Here is a 24754-nt window from a genome sequence, read left to right as displayed (position 1 = left end):
CTTGGATCCCATGCGATCTAACCTTCCAGAGCAGCCTACCAATGCGGAACCTTGTCGAACGCCTTACCGAAGTCCATGTACACAACATCTACAGCTCTTCCCTCATCAACCCTTTTGGTCACGTCGTCAAATAAATCAATCAGATTTGTGAGACACGACCGCCCATGTACAAAACCATGCTGACTATCTTTAATCACCCCTTGCCCATCCAAATGCCTGTATAACCTATCCCTCAGAATAATCTCCAGTAACTTATGAACTACAGATGTTAAACTGGATTAACATGGATTTTGAGTATTGAACCAGGCCGTGATACAACCAGTCAGTGTGCTCTGTACTGTATGATAGAGTATTCATCAACATAGTTAAGGCAGGCACAATATTGAAAAGACAGTTGGACAAGTAAGTGGAATGGAAAGGTTTATGGGAGATAAGAGCCAAACACAGGCAAATGGGACTAGCATGGATGAGGCATCATTGTCAGCAAGGATGAGTTGGGCGGAAGGGCCTGTTCCGTACTCTATGGCTCTATAGCTCATTACAACAGAAGATTTGAAGTGCAGGCAGGTATTTCAATCTCTGCCTTGTCATTCACCTTGCAGTTTTTAAACCCTGAAGCATTCTAAAAGCACCAAATTGAACACAGTGGGAAAAAAAATCAAGCAGCAAGCAAATTGGAAGTAACTGATTATTGTGTTAAGTCATATTGGGCCGAGCTGATCCCAAATGCCGAGAATGTGTCCGACTGTACAAGGTCAACAGATGGTGTTAGTTCTATCGTCAAGATTCAATTTAGCCTGGGGACTGATATGACTATCTGTTTACTCTGCATACCTCATATGTAATGTGTGCATGTTGCGTTAAAGGCATTGAACAGTAAGCAATGCGACTTTGTGGACGTTATTGTTGTTTTGTTTAGTTTAGTTAAGAGATGCAGCATGGAAACAAGCCCTTTGGCCCACCGAGTCCTCACTGACCGTCGAGAACCCGTTCACACTGGTTCTATGTTATCCCACTTTCCCCATTCCCTATACACTATGGGCAATTTACAGAGGCCAATTCACCTACAAACCTGCACATCTTTGGGATGTGGGAGGAAACCGGAACCCACACAGTCGCAGGGAAAACGTACAAAAGAGGGAAATATAGAATTTCCTGTATCTAAGTCACCACATTTAAATCCAAACATTGTATTTAATTATATGGTTCAACTTCTAACAAACAAATGCAAATGCACAGAGTCTGTCGCCCAGGATAGGGAAATCAAGAACCTGAGGACATAGGTTTAATGTGAAAGGGGAAAGATTTCATTTGAACCCGAGGGGCAACGTTTTCCACACAGGGTGGTGGGTATATGGAACAAGCTGTCAAAGGAGATAGTTGAGGCAGTACTATAACAACATTTAAAAACTATGTGGATAGGTACATAGATAGGAAAGGTTTAGAGGGATATGGGCCAAACGTGGGCAGGTGGGACTAGCTTAGATGGGGCATTTTGGTTGGCATATGCGAGTTGGGCTGTAGGGCCTGTTTCCGTGCTGTTTGACTCTACAACTCGACTTAAGAAAAGCTCTAAGATTTTGTTCAGTTAGATGAATAAGTTGAATGCAGCTTTTGTGGGCATGAATTTTATATTTGTGCAGTGGTGTTAGCAGCTGGTGATGCACTAACTGCGCATTTAGACCTAGGAGGTGCCTGTTCGTGCTGACCCAAGAACATCCAGGAAAGGCGAGAGCAGGTGACACTCTATACTCAGCCCATTTGTGGTCTTGAGGAAGTAATGCTGACTCCAGTGGGCAGGAACTGCTCTCACGCTCAAAATAACCCAGGCATCTGCAGATCTTATCATCCTCCACCCAATAATTTATAGTTTTTGCAAACAAAAGTTATAACTCCTAGTATATTTGAGCACACCCTGGCACAGAGATGTGGCATCGACAGCTGGTCAGTATTGAATTTGTGTGTGCCATATGCCGATACACGAAGAAAAAAACACGCACACACATAACAGTATCAAATGACCATTGCCGTCAGACTGGGAAGTGTAGATACCAGCAGCTGACATCAGCTTGTGGCTTAGCGACTTATTCTCAGCTGTTTGTGATGAGAATTCAACAAATATTAAAGCCTTAGGTCTCAATGCCACAGGATGGGGGAGAAACCTTGTCTCAGACTGGGTCAACACTGGGTAAAAGACTTTGTGCATTTACCATCTATTCCCCTCGTGCTTTTATATACCTCTATATGATCACCCCTCAGCTTCCTGCTCTCCAAGGGATGCCCAACCTCTCCCTCAGGCCCGGCAACATCCTTGTAAATCTTCGCTGCACTCTTTCCAGCTTGATAATCCAATTTAATGATGCCACAATCTTGCTCTCAACAACAGCATGATCAATGAGCTGATTGTTGGCTTTAGAAGAGGAAGGCTCCACAAACCTGTCTTCATAGACGGGAGGGTGGTGAAGAGTGTCAACAACTTCAGTTCCTGGGCCTGCATTGCATATCTCTGAAGATCTGCCCTGGACCCAGAACATTGATGAAATCGCAAAGAAAGCCCATAATTCCTTAAAGGTTTGAGAAGCCAACTCTATCAAACCTCTACATGTGGACGGTAAAGAGCATGCTGACAGGGTGCATCATGGCCAGGTTTGGTAATTTGAATGCTCACAGATGAAGATTACAGAGAGTGGTGGACACTGCCTGGTCCATCACAGGTACTGTCCTCCCCCCATCGACGGGATCTGCAGGAGACACTGCCTCAAAACGGCAGCCAGTATCGTCAAAGACCCACACCACCCTGGCCACACTTTCATCTCGCTGCTACCATCAGGAAGAAGATGCAGGAGCCTAAAAACCATGACCTCTTGATTCAGGAAATGCTTCTTCCCATCAACCAACACTGCACAACACTAACCATCAGCACTGAGCCACTATGGACTTTGCACTATCAAGGTTGCTCTATGTGCTCTGGTTTTTGGACTATTGCAGTCTGGTTTACTGTGAATAACTGATATTGTATATTTAATTTTTGTTGTAGTGTAATGTTCCTGTTAGGCTGCAGCAAGTAAGAATGTTATTGTTCTGGTTCATATCCGATGTGTGTGACTAATAAACACGTGACTGCACTCTAGAACTAGGTCACCTGAACTTCAGTAGCTGGTCTCCGTATTCCAACTAGGCTGGGCGTTGGCCATGGCTGACTCATTCACAGGAGCATACGCGAGGGAGGTCTTTCATGCAGGCACTGATGAATACAGTCTGTTACCGAGGGTAGGGGAATCAAGAACCAGAGGAGCTGTGTTGGAAGGAACTGCAGATGCTGGTTTACACCGAAGATAGACACAAAAGTGGAGTAACTCAGCAGATCAGGCAGCATCTTTGGAGAAAAGGAATATGTGACATTCTAGTTTCCCTCTCCCCTGACTTAGTCTTAAGAAGGATCTCAACCCGGAAAGTCACCTATTCCTTTTCTCCAGAGATGCTGCCTGACCCAAAGAATTACTCCAGCGTTTTGTGTCTATTTTCAGAAGAACCAGAGGACATGGGTTTAAGGTAAGAGGCGAATGATATAAAAGGCACCTATTAAAGTTGAGGCAGGTACAACTGCCCACATCAAATTCCCCATGAGGGTGTGGTGAGCAGTCTTAGATTGATAGAATCATACAGCACAGAAACAGGCTCTTCCACCCAACTCGCCCATGACAACCAAGATGCCTCATCTCTATTAGTTCCACCTGCTGCCCACATCCCTCTAAACCTTTCTTATTCATGTATCTGTCTAAGTGTCTTTTAAATGTTCTATAGTATCTGTTCCATAATGTTCTGTAGGGTGGCACGTGGCACAGCAGTAGATTGTTGCCTTTCAGCGCTTGCAGCGCCGGAGACCAGGGTTCAATCCCGACTACAGGTGCTGTCTACGGAGTTTGTTCGTTCTCCCCGTTACCATGTGGGTTTTCTCTGAGATCTTCGGTTTTCTCCCACACTCCAAAGACGTACAGGTATGTACGTAAATTGGCTTGGTATACGTGTAAAATTGTCCCTAGTGTGTGTAGGACAGTGTTAATGTGCAGGGGTGATTGGTCGGTGCGGACTCGGTGGGCCGAAGGGCCTGTTTCTGTGCTGTATCTCTAAACCAAAACTAAACTAAACTACCTCAATGACCTCCTCTGGCAGTTAGTTCCATATACCCACCCTCTTGCTTAAAAAGTTGCCACTCGGGTTCCTCTTAAATCTTTCCCCTCTCACCTTAAACCTATGTCCTTTTGTTCTTGATTCACCTCCTCTGTGCAGTCACCCTATCTATTTCCCCCATGATCTTATAAATCTCTATAAGATCATCCCTCAGCCTCCTGCGCTCACTCCAAGGAATAAAGTACCAGCCTGCCCAACCTTTCCCTATCAGGCCCTCGAGTGTTGGTACCATCCACAGAAATTTTCTCTGCACACTTTCCAGCTTATTAACTTCTCTTCTGTAGCAAGGTGACCAAAACTGAACAAAGATAAGACATTCAGACAATGGGAAAAATCAAGAGTTATTAAGACTGGGCAGAAAATTGAGTTTGCTCAAGTGGTCCCAAGGGATGGTTTTGTCAACTCCTGCTTCTGGCTATTATTGCTCACCTGCTCTCCCAGCAGTTAAAGAGCAGTTAAAGAGTCTGAAGAAGGGTCTCAACCCAAAACGTCAGCCATTCCTTCTCTCTAGAGATGCTGCCTGTCCCGCTGAGTTACACCAGCTTTTTGTGTCTATCCACCTGCTGTTAAACTGCTCCAACTGCAAGAGGAGCAAGAAAATATAGGGCTTTAGGTTTTCAGGTTTACTATCATCACATGTACAGAGGTACAGTGAAAAGCCTTGTTTTGCATGCTATCCAACAGATCAGATATACCATACATGAATACGATCAGTTCAAACAAGTACAATAGGTAGAGCAAAGGGGAAGATACAGAGTGCAGACAGCATTGTAGTACACCAGTTCCAGAGACAAAATCTGATGTCCACAATGGGGTAGAGGTGAATAGAGTACCCAAGCTTATGGAAGGACTGTTCAGAAGCCTGATAACAGAGGACAGAGGGGATGAACCTATTCCTGAGTCTGGTGATGTGCGCTTTCAAGCTTCTGTACTTTCTGCCGGACAGAAGTGGGAAGAAGGAATGACTGGGGTGCAACAAGTCTTTGATTCTGTCGGCTACTTTTCCGATGTCCCAACCCAAAATCTTCTTTAGTTTAGATACAGCATGTAAACAGGCCCTTCAGCCTGTTTGACCATCGATCTCCTGTTCAGACTATTCTCTGTTATCCCACTTTCTCATCCACTCCCTGCACGCTCGGGGCTATTTACAGAGAGTCACTTACCCTTCAAATCCACACATCTTTAGGATGTGGGAGGAAACTAAAGTACTTGGTGGAAACCCCTGTGGTCACAGAACCTCCACAGACAGCACTTGACGTGAGGATCAAACCCAGGTCTCTGGGGCAGTGAGGCAGCAGCTCTACGAGCTGTAACCCCTTCATCTAAAATCTATGCCCTCAGGTACTTAATTTCTCTACTCTGGGTGAAAGACTTCACCCTATCTATTCCTCTGTGCTCCGCTTTCCTCCCATAGAGGTGCAGGCTTGTAGGTTAAATGCCCACTGTAACTTGTTCCTAGTGTGTACGGAATGGATGACAAAGTGGGATAATATAGAAAAAGTGTGAACGGGTGTTGATGGTCGGCATCGATGGTGGGCCGAAGGGCTTTTCATGCTGTATCTTTCAATCAATCAAAACACTATCACTGGGCCAGCAGTTATTTCTGCTCATTACAGCTACGTGGAGCATGTGCATGTGTGTGAGTGTGTGCACCAGGTGAGCTTGACATGATCATGGCCAGCCGCCAGAAGCTGCCCACACATAGGGAGAGGCAGGAGGGAGAAAACAAGGGACAAAGACCTTCAAGTTGCTAACATGCACAAAATAACATTCGGCAATGGCATTTTCAGAAGCACTCAAGGCAAATGGGTCAACAAGGGATTATTGGTGCGATGCTTGACAAATTATAAATGAAGACTGACTGTAGATTGTATGCTTGAGTCATACAGCAGAGAAACAGACCTGTCATCCCACCATGTCCACCCCATCTGTTTATACTAATCCTCCACTCATTCCAGTATATTCTCCCATCTGTCGCCGAATACTCTACCGAACTTCTATAGATGTGCGGTAGAAAGCACAATGACTGGTTGCATCTCGGCTTGGTTCAGCAATCGGAACGCCCAGGAATGAAGACTACAGAGAATGGTGTACACTGCCCAGTCCATCACAGGTACTGACCTCCCCACCATTGAAGCGATCTACAGGAGGTGCTACCTCAAAATGGCAGCTAGCATAATCAATCACACCACCCGAGCCATGGTCTCATCTTGCTGCTACCATCAGGAAGGTGGTACAGGAGCCTGAAAACAGTGACCTCCAGGTTCAAGATCAGCTTCTTCCAAGCAACCATCATGCTCTTGAACACTGCACAACACTAACGTCACCAACTATAATCTACTATGGACAGTCCAGGATACAGAGTTGAGCCATTTTTCCAATTATGATGGCATTTAGTCCAATACACAACCCCCCTCTGACAAGTCACAGAGGCTCGGGATCATGACAGGGCTCTTTATTCAGTCTTCATGATGGACATTTAATATTTTTTAACGAAACGCACATCTGATAACTGCATCCACACCATTAACATTGGACTTTGTCTCTGGAACTGGTGCGCTACAACACTGAGAACTATATACTGCACTCTATCTCCTTTGCTCTACCTATATTTGAGTTTGAATTTATTGTATGTATGTATAGTATATCTGATTTGATTGGGTAACTTGCAAAACAAAGCTCTTCACTACCACAGGAAAATAATAAACCTAAACTTAACAGTTTATGATATTCCCTCATATCATTATAATAAACCTAATAAGGTAAGTCAATGGAGACGCCAGGTACTGCAGATGCTGGAATCTTGCACAGAACATAAAGTGCTGGAGGAACTCAGCGGGTCAGGTGGCATCACTGGGGAACATGGATAGGTGACGTTTTCGGTCGGAAACCTTTTTCAATCAGTGAAGCATTAGTACAAAGCAAGGTAATTCGTATCTCCTTGATGTGGACAGGAATAACTGCCGCAGGGAGATTTGATAGGCAGATGGTCACATCATGTCTGACAGATGGTTATGTGACAAATCACTGACCTGGGAGAGAAAGAGAAACAACAGAGACAGTCTGTCCACTTCCTCTCCTCTAGTCAGCCCAGAAACAACAGCGCTAGTTATACACGTACAGTTATCTGAAAGGGGCATTCACAGGAAGACAGGGTGGCCAAGAAGGCAATTGGCACACTCGTCTTTACCAGTGAGGGTACTGAGTACAGAAGTTGGGACTGTACGTTACAGTTGTACAAGACGTTGGTGAGGCCGCACTTGGAATAAGATGTTCAATTTTGGTCACCCTGCTATTGAAAAGATGCTGTTAAGCAGGAAAGGGTGCAGAGAAGATTTACGAGGATGTTGCCAGGACTTATGGGCCTGAGCTATAGGGAGCGGTTGGGCAGGTTAGGACTATTCCTTGGCTTGGTTGGGTAGGCTAGGACTCTTATCAAGCAACTGAATCATCCTACCACAACCAGAGAGCAGTGCTGAATTATTATCTACCTCTTTAGTGACCATCAGACTATCCTTGATCAGACTTTGCTGGCTTTACCTTGCTCTAAACATTATTTCCTTATCATGTATCTAGACACTGTAAATGGCTCGATTGTAATCTTGCATTGCCTTTCTGCTGTCTGGATAGCATGCAAATAAGCTTTTCACTACACGTGGCAATAAACTAAACTAAACTGTAAACTGTTGGAGAGCAAGTGGCTGAAGGGTCAGAGGTGTACAAAATAATGAAGCGAATAAATAGGGTGAATAAAAAGCGTCTTTTTCCTAGGGTAGGTGAGCTGAGGACTGGAGGGCAGAGGTTTCAGGTGAGAGGTGTAAGATTTAATAGGAACCCGAGGGGCAACTTTTTCAAACAGGATGGTGGGTATATGGAAAGCGCTGCCAGAGGAGGTAGTTGAGGCAGGTACTATAACAGCATTTAAAAGACATTTGAACAGGTACATGGATAGGGGTTTGGAGGGATATGGGCCAAACATGAGGAATAGAGCTAGTATAGATGGAATATCTTAATCGGCATGGACGAGTTGGGCCAAAGGGCCCGTTTCCATGCTGTATGATTCTTATTAGTGAAGGGCACACTGATTCTTTCCTGTCCTCTGTTGAGAAGGATCCAAATACCGATTATTAATTTATTGTTTTATTGATTATCGTATATGTATGTGTGTTTTGTTGTGTTAATGGACTTGTAAAGCTGTAGCAAGTAAGAATTTCATGGCCCCATGGCCGGTACACATGACAATTAGACACACTTGATGTTGCCTGTCCATTCTTTGCACAGATGCTGCTTGACCCGCTGTGGTTCCTCCAGCACTTTGCTGCTTAATTGGCCTGAAGTGCAGAGGATAAAGGTCAACATACATTGTGGGTCTGGAATCACAGAAATAAAGCTGGATGCGTACAGTAGATTGTGAGCTGCAATGATTTCAACATTACTGATACAGAGACAAGTGTTTTGTTAAACATTTATGTTTTATTTAATCACTTAAATTTAAAAACCTTTGTTGCCACGTGGGATCGAACTCTTGTTGGCCCTCTCGCAGCTACTAAGCAACGATACAAGCAGGTTCCCAGGTTTAGGATCAATGGTGGAGAAAGAACACTTCAACCATATAAAATTAGAAATGAAACATTAATTAAAACGACAACAAAATAAGCAACAAAACAACCAAACAGTGAGTCTCACACCTTTTCACTGCACACTTGGGACTGTTTAACGGAGGCCTAGCCCAGGGACCTCGAGGGTCCCAGTACCATTGTCACCCCATCCCAGTCGGGGGTGAAGGCCCATGAGCTGATTCACACCAAGCACTTATGTTTGTTTAGGTTTAGCTTTATTATTGTTATTAAGGTTCAATGAAAAGCTTTGTTTTGCATGCTATCCAATCAAATTAAATAATGCTGTACATAAATACAATCAAGTCAAACTCAATTACAATAGAGAAAGCAAAGGGAAAGTTTGAAAATGCACATCTCCAGATTCAGGGACAGTTTCTTCCCAGCTGTTATCAGGCAACTAACCTGTCCTCTCACCAATTAGAGTGCGGTCCTGACTTCCCATCTACCTCATCAGAGACCTTTGAACCATCTTTAATTGGACTTTATCTTGTACTAAATGTTGTATCCTTTATCTGTGCACTGTATACGGCTTGATTGTACATGACAATAATAAACTAAATAAGATAGAGTGTAGAATATAAAATGAAATTCCAGGCACTCTCCACATTCTGTAAAAACAAAATTTGCTCCACACGTCTATAAATTTTGTCCCTCTCACCTCAAAACCTTCAGTATTTGATTTTCCACCCTGGGGAAAAGGTTCTGAGAAAAGATTGTTTCATTTTGCAGAGTGGTTTATTGCTGAAGGTAGGAACACGGGTTCGGTCTTGGTTTCCATGGTGACGCCCTGGGCTTCTCCTGTGTTCCTCTGTTCATCTGCAGCAAAGAGACAAGAATCACCAAAACCCATCAGATCTTCCAACTGCCCCAGCATCAGCTTTAGACTTTGCACTATCGGAGTGAAAGATAATTGCTGTTCCACTCAATTCAAACCTAGTGTCAGGGACAACTGTGGTTTCTACTTATGGAGTCATAATACTGTACAGCACAGAAACAAGCCCTTCGGCCCAACTTGTCCATGCCGACCAGGTTGGCAGACTGGCCTACTCCTGTTTGCCTGCATTTGACCCATATCCCTCTAAACCTTTCCTGTTCATATGTCTATCCAAATGTCTCTTAAAAGTCATAATTGAATCCGCTTCTATAGCTTCCTCCGGCAGCTCATTCCAGATACAGACGACTGAGTGAAAATGTTGCCCCTGAGGCCCCTCTTTAATCTCTCGCTTCTCACCCAAGCCTATGCCCTCTAGTTTTATAATCTTCTACCCTAGGGAAAAGACTGAGAGTTCACTTTATCCATGCCCCTCATGATCTTATACACCAATAAGGTAATTCTCCCCCCCCCCCCCCCCCCCCATGCCACTTATCTGCTTTTCCTTCCTTACTCATCTCCCATCTAAAAGAACCATTTTCCCCATTCATCTTCTTCTGTCCCCTTCTACTCACACATCTTTGGGATTTGGGAGGAATTAAGTGCATCCAGAGGAAACCCATGTGGTTACAAAGAGAACGTGCAAACTCCGCGTAGACAGCACCCGAGGTCAGAATCAATCCCAGGTCTCTAGCGTTGTGAGGCAGCTGCTCTGCCAGCTACGACAGACTTTGCCCCACTCCCAAACTCTCTTTTCCAGCTTTCTCCCCCTTACTCCATTAGTCTGAAGAGTCAAGAAAGATGGGGAGTAAAATGTAAAGCATGAGGGAGAGGAATGAGTATCTGAAGTGCATGACCTTTGGTTGTTTACTGACCTCAAGCCCTGTTCTTTACTTAACCTCTTCTTCCCCACATTATTTACATGACCTAGTTTTCGAATATTACACCAATATATTTGCAAATATCCTACAAATAGCACAGTGAGCTTGACACAAACAGGAATCCAATATGCAACAGGTAAAGGACCGAAAAGGTGCAATTTTTCAAGTACATTAGGGCCTTGGAGAAAGTCTAAAGAATTATGAGAACGGTACTTGGAATGGACGAGATCTTTGGTTATCACGAGTCAAGCGTGTTTAATTGCCATATGTATTGATAACTGAAATTCTTATTTTCTGCAGCTTAACAGGTCTGTAAACTTAATTATACACAGTTCATTCAGAGGGTGGTGGGTAAATTAAACAAGCTTGCCAGAGGAGGTAGCTGGGGCAGGAGCTATAACAACATTTCAAAGACATTTGCGCAGGTACATGGATATGAAAGGTTTAGAGGGATATGGACCAAACGTGGGCAGGTGGGACTAGCTTATAGGGACATCCAGTTCAGCATGAATGCCTTGGGCCGAAGGGCCTGTTTCCGTGCTGTATGACCCTATTGACTGACGTTATAACAGAGATAAATATACAATAATCAATGATGCAGTAAATTAATAACCGTGATTCTAGATAACCATAATAGTGCAAAGCTGAAGTTTATAATGCAACCAAAGACATAATCAATAGGAGACCATAGTTGCTGAGGTTAGTGTTGTGCAGTGTTCAAGAGCCTGATGGTTGCTGGAAAGAAGCTGTTCTTGAACCTGGAGGTCACGGTTTTCAGGCTCCTGTACCTTCTTCCCAATGGTAGCAGCGAGATGAGAGTGTGGCCTGTGGCAGGGGTCTTAGATGATACTTGCTGCCTTTTTGAGGCAATGCCTCCTGTAGACTCCTTCAATGGTGGGGAGGCCAATACCTGTGATAGTGGCAGTGTCCACCACTCTGTCGTCTCCTTTGTTCCTGGGCGTTTGAATTACTGAACCAGGATGGGGAAGTTAGAGCATTTTCCTTAAACCAGGGGAGTGAAAACAGAGAGACTGAATACGGAGGGGTTTTGCTGGGACAAATGAGGCGAGCAGTTTTCTGAGGAGGGAAGGTAACTGCAGGATACATTTAGTTAACTGGCAATAAAACTAGGGCTGATGAGGTGGGAGTGGTGACTGTTACTTGGAGATCTCACCGGACTCAAGGAAGAATTGGAAAGTTATTCGTGCAGTCCTTTGTTTACCAACACCTTGAGCAAAACACCAAGTGCAGGCGGAACTCAGCAAGTCAGGCAGCATCTGTGGAAGGAATGGACAGATGACGTTTATGGTCGGGAGCCTTCTTCAGACTGAACAACCTCCCTGCCTGACCTGCTGATACTCCAGCACATTGTGTCTTTGTTTTGTAAACCAGCACCTACAGTTCCCTGTGTCTTTGGGATAAAAGGGAATTGTGTTGGGCCCAGCAATGATGATCCCCTACGGACTGTGTCTTTGGTAGCATTATAGACTTTGGTTTTGCAAAATTAAGGTTAGCTAGTATTATTAATACGTTGTATTATTAATTATTGTATATTAACCTATGTTTTATTGCATTCATGGACCCGTGAAGCAGCAGCGAGTAAGGATTTCATTGTTCCGTTGCTGGTCCACATGACAATTAAACACTCTTGCGTCTACCTTCAGTCTGTCTGTAGAAGTGTGGCAGGAATCCACGCTGTGTAGAGGGAGGTGTCGGGGATACTCACAGGAGAGGTTGATCATCATCACGCCCCAGATGATGCTCCAGAGCCAGCCGACCAGGAGGAAGGGTACGGTGAAGAGCTGTGAGATACCCACCCACACGTTGAGGCAGACCAGGGCCAACGTCTCGTCGCTGCTCTTGCTGCTCGTGGGGGTGGCCGGTTCGGAGCAGCACAGCAGGCTGAGCCCTGACACGATGGTCCCTGCAACATCACACATTGTTGAGTGATGGATCCAGGATTCACAGCTCCCTCTGTTCAGACCGCCGCTCACTCAGAGCACTCCCCACCAGCCCTGCAGCTTCACAGCTCCATGGTCAGGCCGTGGTTGGAGCATTGCATGCAGTTCTGCACACCCCATTGCAGTTTAGTCTAGAGATACAGCATGGAAACAGGCCCTTCGGCTCACCGAGTCCGCGTCAACTATCGAGCACCCGTTCACGCCAGTTCTATGTTATCCCACATTCTCATCCACTCCCTACGCACTGGAGGCAATTTACAATCCCACACATCTTTGGGATGTAGGTGGAAACCAAAGCACCAGGGGAAAACCCACGTGGTCACAGGGAGAACGTGCAAACTCCACATAGACAGCACCAGAGGTCAGGATTGAACCCAGGTCATTGGCGCTGTGAGGCAGCAGCTCCACCCGCTGTGACACTGCTGCCCATATGGATAAAGTGAACAATCAGTCTTTTTCCTAGGGTAGACAATTCTACATCGGAAGGGCACAGGTGGCGAGTCTGTGGAATTCTCTGCCACAGAAGGTAGTTGTGGCCAGTTCATTGGCTATATTTAAGAGGGAGTTAGATGTGGCCCTTTTTGCAAAAAGGATCAGGGGGTATGGAGAGAAGGCAGGTACAGGCTACTGAGCTGGATGATCAGCCATGATCATATTGAATGGCGGTGCAGGCTCGAAGGGCCGAATGGCCTACTCCTGCACCTATTTTCTATGTTTCTAGGTTTAATGAGGGGGAAGAGATTTAAGAGGGATGTCGGGCAACTTTTCACACAGAGGGTAGTCGGTAGCCGGAATGAGCTGCCAGAGGAAGCTGTAGAAACTATAATTCTAATATATTTTGTTTGATTTGAGTTGAAAATCGATGTGTGTAGAATAGAAAAATAACTCTACACTGCCCTCTGGTGACAAACTGGGTGATTACCTTGTGGGTGGGTGTTCATAGTTCATAGGTTTTAGGAGCTGAATTAGGCCATTTGGCCCATTAAGTCTACTCCGCCATTCAATTGTGAATTATCTATCTTTCCCTCTCAACCCCATTCTCATGCCTTCTTCCCATAACGTTTGACACTCTTACTAATCGAGAACCTATCAATCTCCATTTTAAAAATACCCATCGTCTTGGCCTCCACCGCCATCTGTGGCAATGAATTCCACAGATTCACCACCCTCTGACTAAAGAAATTCCTCCTCATCTTTCTCAAGGTGCATCCTTTTATTCTGAGGCTGTGGCCTCTGGTCCTAGATTCTCCCACTAGTGGAAAAATCCTATCCACATCCACTCTAGGCCTGGATGTGGAGGCAGGGTGTGGATTAGCATGCCACATACAGCTTTTATAAATTAATTCATAACAAAAGCAATCCTCACACAAAACAGTCTTTGCAGCTGTGCCTTCCGTGGTAGGTCTGTTTACATATTGTCCCCGACTTTCTTACTTCCTTGTGTTGATGCTGTTAATGTCTGTGTGTTTCTTGACAACTTTACTCCAAAGGGTGTTGCTATAAGGATGTCACGAGGCTGGAAAGAGTGCAGAGAAGATTAAAGAGGATGTTGCCAGGACTCAAGGCCTGCGCTATAGGGAAAGGTTGGGCAGGCTTTATTCCTTGGAGCGCAGGAGGACGAGGGTTGATCTTAGGTGTATAAAATCATGAGGGAGATAGGGTGAATGCACAGTGTTTTACTCAGAGTAGGGGAATCAAGAACTAGAGGACATAGGCTTAAGGAGAAAGGGGAAAGGTTTAATAGGAACATGAGGGGCAAATTGTCCACACAGAGGGCGGTGGGTATATGGAACGAGTTGCCAGATGAAGTATTTGAGGTAGGTACCATAACAACATTTAAAAGACATTTGAACAACTACATAGATAGAAAAGGTTTAGAGGGATATGGGCCAAACATGGACAGGTGGGACTAACTTAGATGGACCATCTTGGTCAGCATGGGCACGTTGGGCTGAAGGACCTCTTTCCGTGCTGCAAATTCTGTGCTCACTCTATGTGATTCTACCAGCTTTGGCATCAACCACAAGATAATCTGGATCTAGGTCCCCAACCGGTACACTAGCTGAAGTTGGCAGAGAAAACTGGCCATGATAGCTGATTCAAGAACGCAGCACAAACCTCAGGCTCAGCTCTGGGCAGTTCTGGGTGGATATTACACGTGGCCACACTGCCCCTTGGATCACAATGATTATCTAAACCTCAACCCGCCCCCTCAGGTAATCACAGAGTCAGACAGAACAGAAACACGCCCTTCGGCCCAACCTGTCTATGCTGACCAAGACGACCCATCTACACTAGTCCCACCTTCGGCCCATATCCCTCCGGGTTTTAATTCCCCTACTCTGGGTAAAAGACTGTGCATTCACCCTGTCATTTCTCCTATACTTTTATTCACCTCTATCAGATCACCCTTCGGAGAGTGTCTTGGGTCATAGTTTTCCAAAGCTAAACTCAGCATCAACATTATTGAACGAGTCGTGTGGCAGAGACCGGGCCTTGGACTCCATGCACTAGAGCTGTCAGTTCACTAGCAACAAGGAAAACATTTGGGTCTCTGCTTCATGATCACAGCTCACCCACCTCCTTCCCTTCCCTCCTTGGCTCTGTTCTTAGGACAATGGCACATCACAACAGGGCAGGAAAATAGCCTTTCTGGCTTCAAAGGCGATACACTTAAAATGGGCTATTCCCAACTCCCAGAGAACAGTACAGGAACATGATGCCGGGTTAAACTAATCTCCTCTGCCTGTACTTGATCCATATCCCTGCATACCCATGTGCCTATCTAAAAGCCTCTTAAACGCTATTGTATCTGCCTCCACCACCACCCCGGGCAGCATGTCCCAGGCACACACCACTGTCGGTGTGTAAAAAAACTTGCTCCAAACAAAGAGTGGGGATAAATGGGTCCCTTTCAGAATGGCAGGCAGTAACTAGTGGGGTACCGCAAGGCTCGGTGCTGGGACCGCAGCTATTTACAATATACATTAATGACTTGGATGAAGGGATTAAAAGTACCATTAGCAAATTTGCAGATGATACAAAGCTGGGTGGTAGTGTGAACTGTGAGGAAGATGCTATGAGGTTGCAGGGTGACTTGGACAGGTTGTGTGAGTGGGCGGATGCATGGCAGATGCAGTTTAATGTGGATAAGTGTGAGGTTATCCATTTTGGTGGTAAGAATAGGAAGGCAGAGTATTACCTGAATGGTGTCAAGTTAGGAAAAGGGGACGTACAACGAGATCTGGGTGGCCTAGTGCATCAGTCACTGAAAGGAAGCATGCAGGTACAGCAGGCAGTGAAGAAAGCCAATGGAATGTTGGCCTTCATAACAAGAGGAGCCGAGTATAGGAGCAAAGAGGTCCTTCTGCAGTTGTACAGGGCCCTAGTGAGACCGCACCTGGAGTACTGTGTGCAGTTTTGGTCTCCAAATGTGAGGAAGGATATTCTTGCTATTGAGGGCGTGCAGCGTAGGTTTACTAGGTTAATCCCAGAATGGCGGGACTGTCATATGTTGAAAGACTGGAGCGACTAGGCTTGTATACACTGGAATTTAAGATGAGAGGAGATCTTATCGAAACGTATAAGATTATTAAGGGGTTGGACACGTTAGAGGCAGGAAACATGTTCCCAATGTTGGGGGAGTCCAGAACAAGGGACCACAGTTTAAGAATAAGGGGTAGGACATTTAGAACTGAGATGAGGAAGAACTTTTTCAGTCAGAGAGTTGTGAATCTGTGGAATTCTCTGCCTCAGAAGGCAGTGGAGGCCAATTCTCTGAATGCATTCAAGAGAGAGCTAGATGGAGCTCTTAAGGATAGCGGAGTCAGGGGGTATGGGGAGAAGGCAGGAACAGGGTACTGATTGAAAATGATCAGCCATGATCACATTGAATGCAGGTGCTGGCTCGAAGGGCCGAATGGCCTCCTCCTGCACCTATTGTCTATCTCCTTTAAAGTTTGCCACTCTCACTCTAAACCTGTGCCCTCTAGTATTTCACATTTCCATCCAGGGAAATAGGTTCTGACTGTCTACCCTATCTATGCCTCTAATAATTTTATATACTTTTATCAGGTCTCCGTCAAACACCAATGCTCCAGAGAAAATAATCTCTCTATAGCTAATGCCATCTAATATGGGCAGTATTCTGGTAAAACCTCCTCTGCACCATCTACAAAGCCCGCACACCCTTCCTGTAATGGGGCGACCAGAACTGCATGCAAAACTCCAAATGTGGCCTAGCTAAAGTCCTATAAAGCTGCATCATGACTTCCTGACACTTGATGGAATGGTAGAGTAGACTTGATGGGCTTGGGAAAAAGACTGAAATTCCTCTCATGATTTTATACATCTAAGATAACCCCGCAACCTCCTGCACTCCAAGCAGTAAAGTCCTATACTGTCCAACCTCTCCCTATAACTCAGGCCCTCAAGTCCTGGCAACATCCTCGTAAATCTTCTCTGCACTCTTTCTGGCATAATGATATCAGGTTAACCAAAACTGAACATATGCAGCCTCACCAATGAAATTTATGTTTACACTAAAGAATTAAAAGAAAATCTCCTCAAACTGGTTTAGTTTGGTTTATTATTGTCTCGTGTACCAAGGTACAGTGAAAAGCTTTTGTTTGTGCTATCCAGTCAAAGACTATACATGATTGCAATCAAGCCAATCAGTGTACAGATAAAGGATAAAGTGTCTTGATAAAGAATAAAGTGTACAGAAAAATGATAAATTGTACAGATAAAGGATACCTCACTTCCAAATGCAATAGTCCCACATCAAAGAAGATGAAGGCATAGAGACACAGGGAACTGCAGATCCTGGAACCATGAGCAAAGCACAAAGTGCTGAAGTAACTCAGTGGGTCAGGCAGCATCTGTTAAGGGAATGGACAGATGGCATTTCATGTTGAGACCTTATTTTCAGACTTAAGTATTCAACTGAAGGTATATATGTAGTTAATTGAAACAACGTCCAAATAAAGCCACACGTATCTAAGACATACCTGTCCCTGGGACTATGATATTCAGCAGCAGACAGATGAGTGCCAACGGTCTGCTCATGTAGGGGATTGCAGCTGTGATTTTGGTGGGCTTCATTTGGGGGTCATCGGTGTCATTCTCCGATGACTCCTCTTCCACGGTCCCCCGCACCAAGGTCACCAGGTTGCTTCGGGGGTCGATGAGCGAGGCCCTGCGGAGATCGAGATGAGCCACAGACAGGCGGTCGTACAGGTTCACTGGTCGGCAGCCCAGGCTGTCGTCCCGAGGCACCTCCGGAAGGCCGGAGATGACAAGCGTGGGGCAGTTCTGGTTCATGTCTGCCGATCCTCGTTAATCAGTCAGAACTAATCGTTGCTACTCTTTCACTTAACTCCTCATCTCCCCCACTAACTATTAACCTGCTTGTCTCAAAGTTACAAAAACTCAACCTGCATTAAAAAAAAGCTGCTCCTTTGAATTAGAGGCCCCAGAGAAGGTTTAAAGGAACAAAATGCCAGGAGTAACCGTGGTCTTTTCCTCGTTTCCCCTTTCTTGGACTGGTGGTGTATCGGTGGTATGAGGGGAAGCTTCCAACACGAACTCTCAGTTAATGTTGTTTCACAGCCGAGTGTGTCTTTAACCAGCCAGACCTGGTGCTGAACTGAGGCCAGCGATCACCACGCTGTGATTTATACACACCAACAATAAGAGGGAGTGTATGAATGAAGACCAGTAACAAATCCCAGGAAAGTATACATAAGGTCACTTGTACACTTAACACCATTGAATAGTCTCCATCCTGACACATGCTCTTGATTATTAAAGGGCCTCTGAATAAAATAGATACTTATTTAAAAGTAGGAAGTTTAAATTAAAAGGGAAGAATCCTCACTCAACTTGTTAACTGCCAGAGATCCACATAAATCATGATAAGCAATGAAAATATGAAATATATTAAAGCGTAAGCACCGCAGTAAATCAGTGAATTAGCACGATTAACACAGGCTGGGTTTGGCCTCCCTGTTTTCTTACCACAAAGATTGATTGCTTTTGGGTGGCGGTCCAACTTTTGATATGAATCAAGTAAGTTCACATTCAACGCTGCTCCAATAATCATTCAGTTACAAAGGTTGCAGAAAAGATTCACCGGGATATTACCTAGGCTTGCAGGCTTGAGTTGTCGGGAGAGATTGGATAGGCTGGGACTTTTTTCTTTGGAGCATTGGCAGCTGGGGGGTGACCTTATTGGTGTACAAGATCATGAGGGACATGGATAAAGCGGACGCTCAGTCTTTTTCTGCAGGGTATAGGATTCTAAACTAGAGGGCACAGGCTTATGGTAAGAGGCGAGAGATTTGTGGGATCTGAGGCAAATCTTTCACTCAGAGGTTAGTCTGTATCTGGAATGAACTGCAAGAAGAAGCTAAAGAAGCTTGTCTATGCTGACCAAGTTGGCATACTGAACTAGTCCCATTTGCCAGATATGGCCCATATCCCTCTAAACCATTAATAGCCAAATATACGATACAAATTTATTCATCCACAGAGGGAAATTTGGTCTGCCAACAGTCACAACACACAAAGTACACAAAAATTTGAAATTAGAAGTGCAAAAAAAAGGACAAGCGACTGTTGGCTGGCTGCCATGTGCACAGCGCCTAATTCAGAATGAACAACAAACGAACGGAGACTTATTCCCTGGGAAAATAATTCTAAAACTAAAGTGTTCCCCCCCCCCCCCCCACACCGGGTCCCCCTTTGTTCTCCCACTGTGGTTCCCCCACACTGGATCCCCATTGTCTCCCACCACCCACCCCCCTATTCCACAGCTGCCGAGGCTCCCGTTGCTGCTGAGGCCGCGTCACTGCCGAGGCTCCCGGTTCTGTCGAGGCTCAAGCTGCCTTCGACCCAGGCAGGCATCGCCACCCGGCTTCTCCGCCAGTCCCCTGGGAGGCCTGTGGGGCGAGTCGGGCCAAGTTCTGGTCATCGGCACCGCAGTTGATCAACGGGTAATTCGGGCACGCGCAGCTCCCCGGGGCAGTCCTGTCGCGCGCGCGGCTCTCGGGACACATAGATATGTGTTCAAATGTCTTTTAGAAGTCGTAATTTTATCCACTTCCATAGGTTCCTCTGGTCGTTCGTTCCAGATACAGACTATGAACAAGGAACAACAACCTGTTATGTTGACCAAGTGGTCCAGTACAGTGTGGAGAGCCAGCAAGATTACATCAGCTGTTGATCTATTGTGGCGATAAGCAAATTGTAATGGGTCCGGGTTCTAGCTAAGGCAGGAGTTGATATGAATTATAACCAACCTCTCAAAGCTCTTCATCATCACGGACATTAGTGCCACTGGTCAGAGGTAATTGAGGTTTGTTGCCTTACTCCTAGAGTCAAACTGTATGGTAACAGGGCCTTCCGCCCAACTCATACATGTTGACCAAGATACTCCTCTAACCTAGTCGCATTTGCCTGCATTTGGCCCATTTTTCCACATCTCTTTCCTATCTATGTACCTGTCCAAATGTCTTGTAAATGCTGTTGTAGTACCTGCCTAAACTACCTCCTCTGGCAGCTCGTTCCATATATCCACCACCCTGTGTCTGAAAAAGTTGTCCCTCAGGATCCTATTAAAGTCTTTCCTCTCATCTTAAACCTATGTCCTCTGGTTCTTGATTCCCTACCCTGGGCAATGTATTCCCCTCATGATTTTATACACCTGTAAGATCACCCCCTCAGCCTCCCATGCTCCAAGGTATAATTAAAGATTTTAAAAGTTGGTGGGAATATTGGACCTGAGTAAGGAGAGGTTGAAGATGTCCACAAAAGCTCCAGCCAGCTAGTTTCAAGTGGCCATGTATACCACTGGGGCTGGATGCTTTTGAGGGTTCACCATCATGAGAGATCTTCTGACGCCAGCCTCTGTGACTGAGATTAGTGCTGCCGGGAGCAGTGGGGCCCAAGAAGGTACAATGATGATCTCCCTTTCAAAGCAAGCGTAGAAAACATTGAGCTTCTGATCAAGGTGATCACAAGCAAAGTGAGGAAGTTTCTCAATGCATTCACACAGAGGATGGTAGGTATATAGAACAAGCTGCCAGAGGAGGTAGTGGAGGCAGATACAATAACAGCCATTAAAAGACATTTGGACAGGTGCATGGATAGAAAAGTTTTTAGCGGGCTATGGGCCAAACGCAGGCAGGTGGGACTAGTGTAGATGTTGGTAAGCATGGACAAGTTGGGCCGAAGGGTCTCTCTCCGAGCTGTGGGATTATGACTAAGCTGCAAGTGAGGCAGAGTCTGCAGTGTCGCCTGGAGGACAAAGCTCCTGTATCTGCTCAGGGTAATCAGGCCAAAGTATCAGTCAGCTAGCTCTCTTGACATTTCAATTACTCAGGCCCTGATAGTTTGGCCCATACTTGTTGCACAGGACTAGCATCTTATGCTCAAAGATCTAATCTACCTAAACCATTACAATGTACTTTCCTTCATGTCATTTTACACTGAAATATTCTGTATACAAGCCAGCATCATGGCAACCACACCTCTTTATAAAGTCCACTGACGGAAAGCGGCCTCACACAGAGCAATAACTAATCTCCTGCTCCTGCTTTTGTTTCACGACAGACTTCACATAACACACGAGGGTAGGAACAGATAGCACAGATGAATGCATGTGAAGTGTCAGTGCTAAGAGCAGGGATTCAGATTTTTGAATCATTGCAATCTCCTCTGGGGCAGAGGCTGACCTGTACATAGGTTTCAAAGGTCTTTTATTGTCACATGTACAAGGGGGGTGGGTTGCAGCTGAACTGGAAGGGAACCAATATCTTGGCAGGCAGGTTTGCTAGTGCTACACAGGTGGATTTAAACTGGATTGGCTGGGGGGGGGAGGGGGGAGATAGCAATGGTAGAGAGTTCAGTAAACATAATGGGCAGGATCACGGTAGGGGGCAAAGATAGATAGTTGGATTAAATTGTACTTATTTTAATACGAGAGGCCTGACAGGTAAGGCTCCTATACTGAAATCCTCTTGTTATGAAGGCCAACATGCCATTAGCTTTCTTCACTGCCTGCTGTACCTGCACGCCAACTTTCAGTGACTGGTGTACGACACCCAGGTCTTGCTGCACTTCCCCCTTACCATTGAGATAATAATCTGCCTCCTTGTTTTTGCCACCAAAGTGGATAACCTCACATTTATCTATATTATACTGCATCTGCCACACATCTGCCCACTCACTCAACCTGTCCATGTCACCCTGCAACCTCCCAACATCCTCTTCGCAGTTCACACTGCCACCCAGCTTTGTGTCATCCGCAAATTTGCTCGTGTTACTTCTAATTCCTTCATCCAAATCATTAATATATATGGTACACAGTTGCAGCCTCAACACCGAGCCTTGCGGCACTCCACTCGCCACTGCCTGCCATTCTGAAAAGGACCCGTTTACTCCTACTCTGCTTCCTGTCTGCCAACCAATTCTCTATCCATGTCAACACCCTACCCCCAATACCATGTGCTCTAATTTTGCTCACCAATCTCCCATGTGGGACCTTATCAAAGACTTTCTGAAAGTCTAAATACACTACATCCACTGGCTCCCCTTCATCCATTTTACTTGTCACGTCCTCAAAAAATTCCAGAAGATTAGTCAAGCATGATTCCCCTTTCATAAATCCATGCTGACTTGGACTTATCCTTTTACTGCTATCCAAATGCACCGTTATTACCTCTTTAATAATTGACTCCAGCATCTTCCCCACCACCAATGTCAGGCTAACTGGTCTGTAATTCCCCGTTTTCTCTCTCTCGCTCCTTTCTTGAAAAGCGGGATAACATTAGCTATCCTCCAATCCACAGGAACTGATCCTGAATCTATTGAACATTGGAAAAAGATTACCAATGCATCCACTATTTCTAGAGCCACCTCCCTGAGTACCCAGGGATGCAGACCATCAGGGCCTGGGGATTTATCAACTTTCAGTCCCAACAGTCTACCCAATACCATTTCTCACCTAATGCAAATTTCTTTCAGTTCCTCTACCCCCCTAGATCCTCTGTCCTCTAGTACATCTGAGAGATTGTTTGTGTCTTCCTTAGTGAAGACAGATCCGAAGTACCTGTTCAACTCTTCTGCCATTTCCTGGTTTCCCACAATAATTTCACCTGTGTCTGCCTTCAAGGGACCCACATTTGACTTTGCTACTCTTTTTCTCTTAACATATCTAAAGAAGCTTTTACTGTCCTTCTTTATATTCTTGGCCAGCTTCCCCTCGTACTTCATCTTTTCAGCCTGTATTGCCCGTTTTGTTACCTTCAGTTGTCCTATGAAAGTTTCCCAATCCTCTGGCTTCCCGTTACTCTTTGCTGTGTTATACATTTTTTTCTTTTAGTTTTATTCCATCCCTAACCTCCCTTGTCAGCCATGGTTGCCTCCTACTCCTTAGAATCCGATCAACATTCATTCAACCCGCAACCAGCATGCAGTTTAAACCTTAAAACCAGCATGGAGTTGCTGCAACAAGATGCCAGGCACAGTGAAAAAATGTGTTTTGCATTCCAGTCAGATCAGATAATACTATGCATAGATATAATCAAGTCAAAGTCAAATACAATAGGTAGAGCAAAGAGGGAAGATACAGAGTGCAGAATATAATTCTCAGCATTGTGGCGCACCAGTTCCAGTGACAAAGTTCAATGTCCCCAATGGGGTAGAGGTGAATCGGACAGTACCCTAACGTATAGAAGGGCAGTTGAAAAGCCTGATAAGAGGGGAAGAAATTGTTCTCAAAATTGGTGGTGCACACTTTCAAGGTTCTGTACTTTCTGCCAGACAGGAGCGAGGGGGAATGACAGGGTGGGACAAGTCTTTGATTATGGTGGCTGCTTTCCAGAGTCAGTGTGATGTATAAATGGAGCAGATGGTGGTCTGGGCAATATCGACAACTCTCATCGGCTCAACTGTAATAGTACACCAGGAAGACGAGTCAATTCATGGAAATGTAGTTAAATCCAGAGCTGCCTGAAAGCACAAAGCATTTATAGCCAAATAGACGTGAATGGCTAAATAGACAGATGGATTTGACCTGACATGCAACTCAAAAACCACTGAGCCATTATAGAAGCACGATTTGTTATTGTGCGAGTAGCAGCACTCAGCGAAGACAGCTATTCTATTTATTGCTCAGTGGTCAAACATGCGGGTTTAAAACACAATGAGCTCGAAAGTTGGAATCACACAATTCAGGCAGCCATGGGCCTGATCTGGTTTTTGAGACCCCATTTCCGACAAACACAGCTCTGAAAATCCTTAATTACTGTCTAATTATCTTTTGAAAACTAACTTTCAGTGCACTCAATCACAATGAACTCCTGCAAGACACTTCTCTTTAATCTACAAGAAGATAACTGCAGATGCTGGTACAAATCGAAGATATTTATTCACAAAATGCTGGAGTAACTCTGCAGGTCAGGCAGCATCTCGGGAGAGAAGGAATGGGTGACGTTTCTGGTCGAGACCCTTCTTCAGACTGATGTCAGGGGGGCGGGACAAAGGAAGGATTATAGGTGGAGACAGGAAGATAGAGGGAGATCTGGGAATGAGGAGGGGACGGGAGGGACAGAGGAACTATCTAAAGTTGGAGAAGTCGATTTTCATACCACTGGGCTGCAAACTGCCCAGGTGAAATATGAGGTGCTGTTCCTCCAATTTCCGGTGTGCCTCTCTATGGCACTGGAGGAGGCCCATGACAGAAAGGTCAGACTGGGAATGGGAGGGGGAGTTGAAGTGCTCGGCCAACGGGAGATCAGTTTGGTTAATGCGGACCGAGCGCAGGTGTTCAGCGAAGCGATCGCCGAGCCTGCGCTTGGTTTCGCCGATGTAAATAAGTTGACATCTAGAGCAGCGGATGCAATAGATGAGGTTGGAGGAGGTGCAGGCGAACCTTTGTCTCACCTGGAAAGACTGTTTGGGTCCTTGGATGGAGTTGAGGGGGGAGGTAAAGGGACAGGTGCTGCATCTCGTGCGGTTGCAGGGGAAAGTGCCCAGGGTTGGGGTGGTTTGTGTAGGAAGGGACGAGTGGACCAGGGAGTTACGGAGGGATCAGTCTCTGCAGGAACGCAGAGAGGGGAGGGGATGGGAAGATATGGCCAGTTGTGGGGTCCCGTTGTAGGTGACGGAAATGTTGGTGGATTTGTTGGATCCGCTGGCTGGTGGGGTGGAAGGTGAGAATGAGGGGGA

General features: G+C 45.5%; 1 protein-coding gene across 1 annotated transcript; it reads right to left on the bottom strand.

Moving 5' to 3' along the window:
- Positions 1–8682: 8682 nt before the first annotated feature.
- On the bottom strand, positions 8683–18297 carry LOC144596974 (uncharacterized). The gene is made up of 4 exons (XM_078405873.1): positions 17533–18297; positions 13890–14039; positions 12289–12486; positions 8683–9626 (listed from the first exon to the last, which is right to left on the bottom strand). The coding sequence occupies exons 1-2, from the start codon at positions 17843–17845 to the stop codon at positions 14032–14034; spliced, it is 321 nt and encodes a 106-aa protein (XP_078261999.1). The 5' UTR covers positions 17846–18297; the 3' UTR covers positions 8683–9626; positions 12289–12486; positions 13890–14031.
- Positions 18298–24754: the final 6457 nt, after the last annotated feature.

Source organism: Rhinoraja longicauda, chromosome 9, assembly GCF_053455715.1.
Source record: "Rhinoraja longicauda isolate Sanriku21f chromosome 9, sRhiLon1.1, whole genome shotgun sequence".
NCBI lineage: Eukaryota > Metazoa > Chordata > Chondrichthyes > Rajiformes > Arhynchobatidae > Rhinoraja > Rhinoraja longicauda.
The sequence above is the reverse complement of the archived record's forward strand: the minus strand, read 5'-3'. Positions and strand labels throughout refer to the sequence as shown.

Coding starts and splice junctions, on each gene's coding strand:
- LOC144596974 (XM_078405873.1), bottom strand. CDS start 17,845: ATGAACCAGAACTGCCCCACGCTTGTCATCTCCGGCCTTCCGGAGGTG.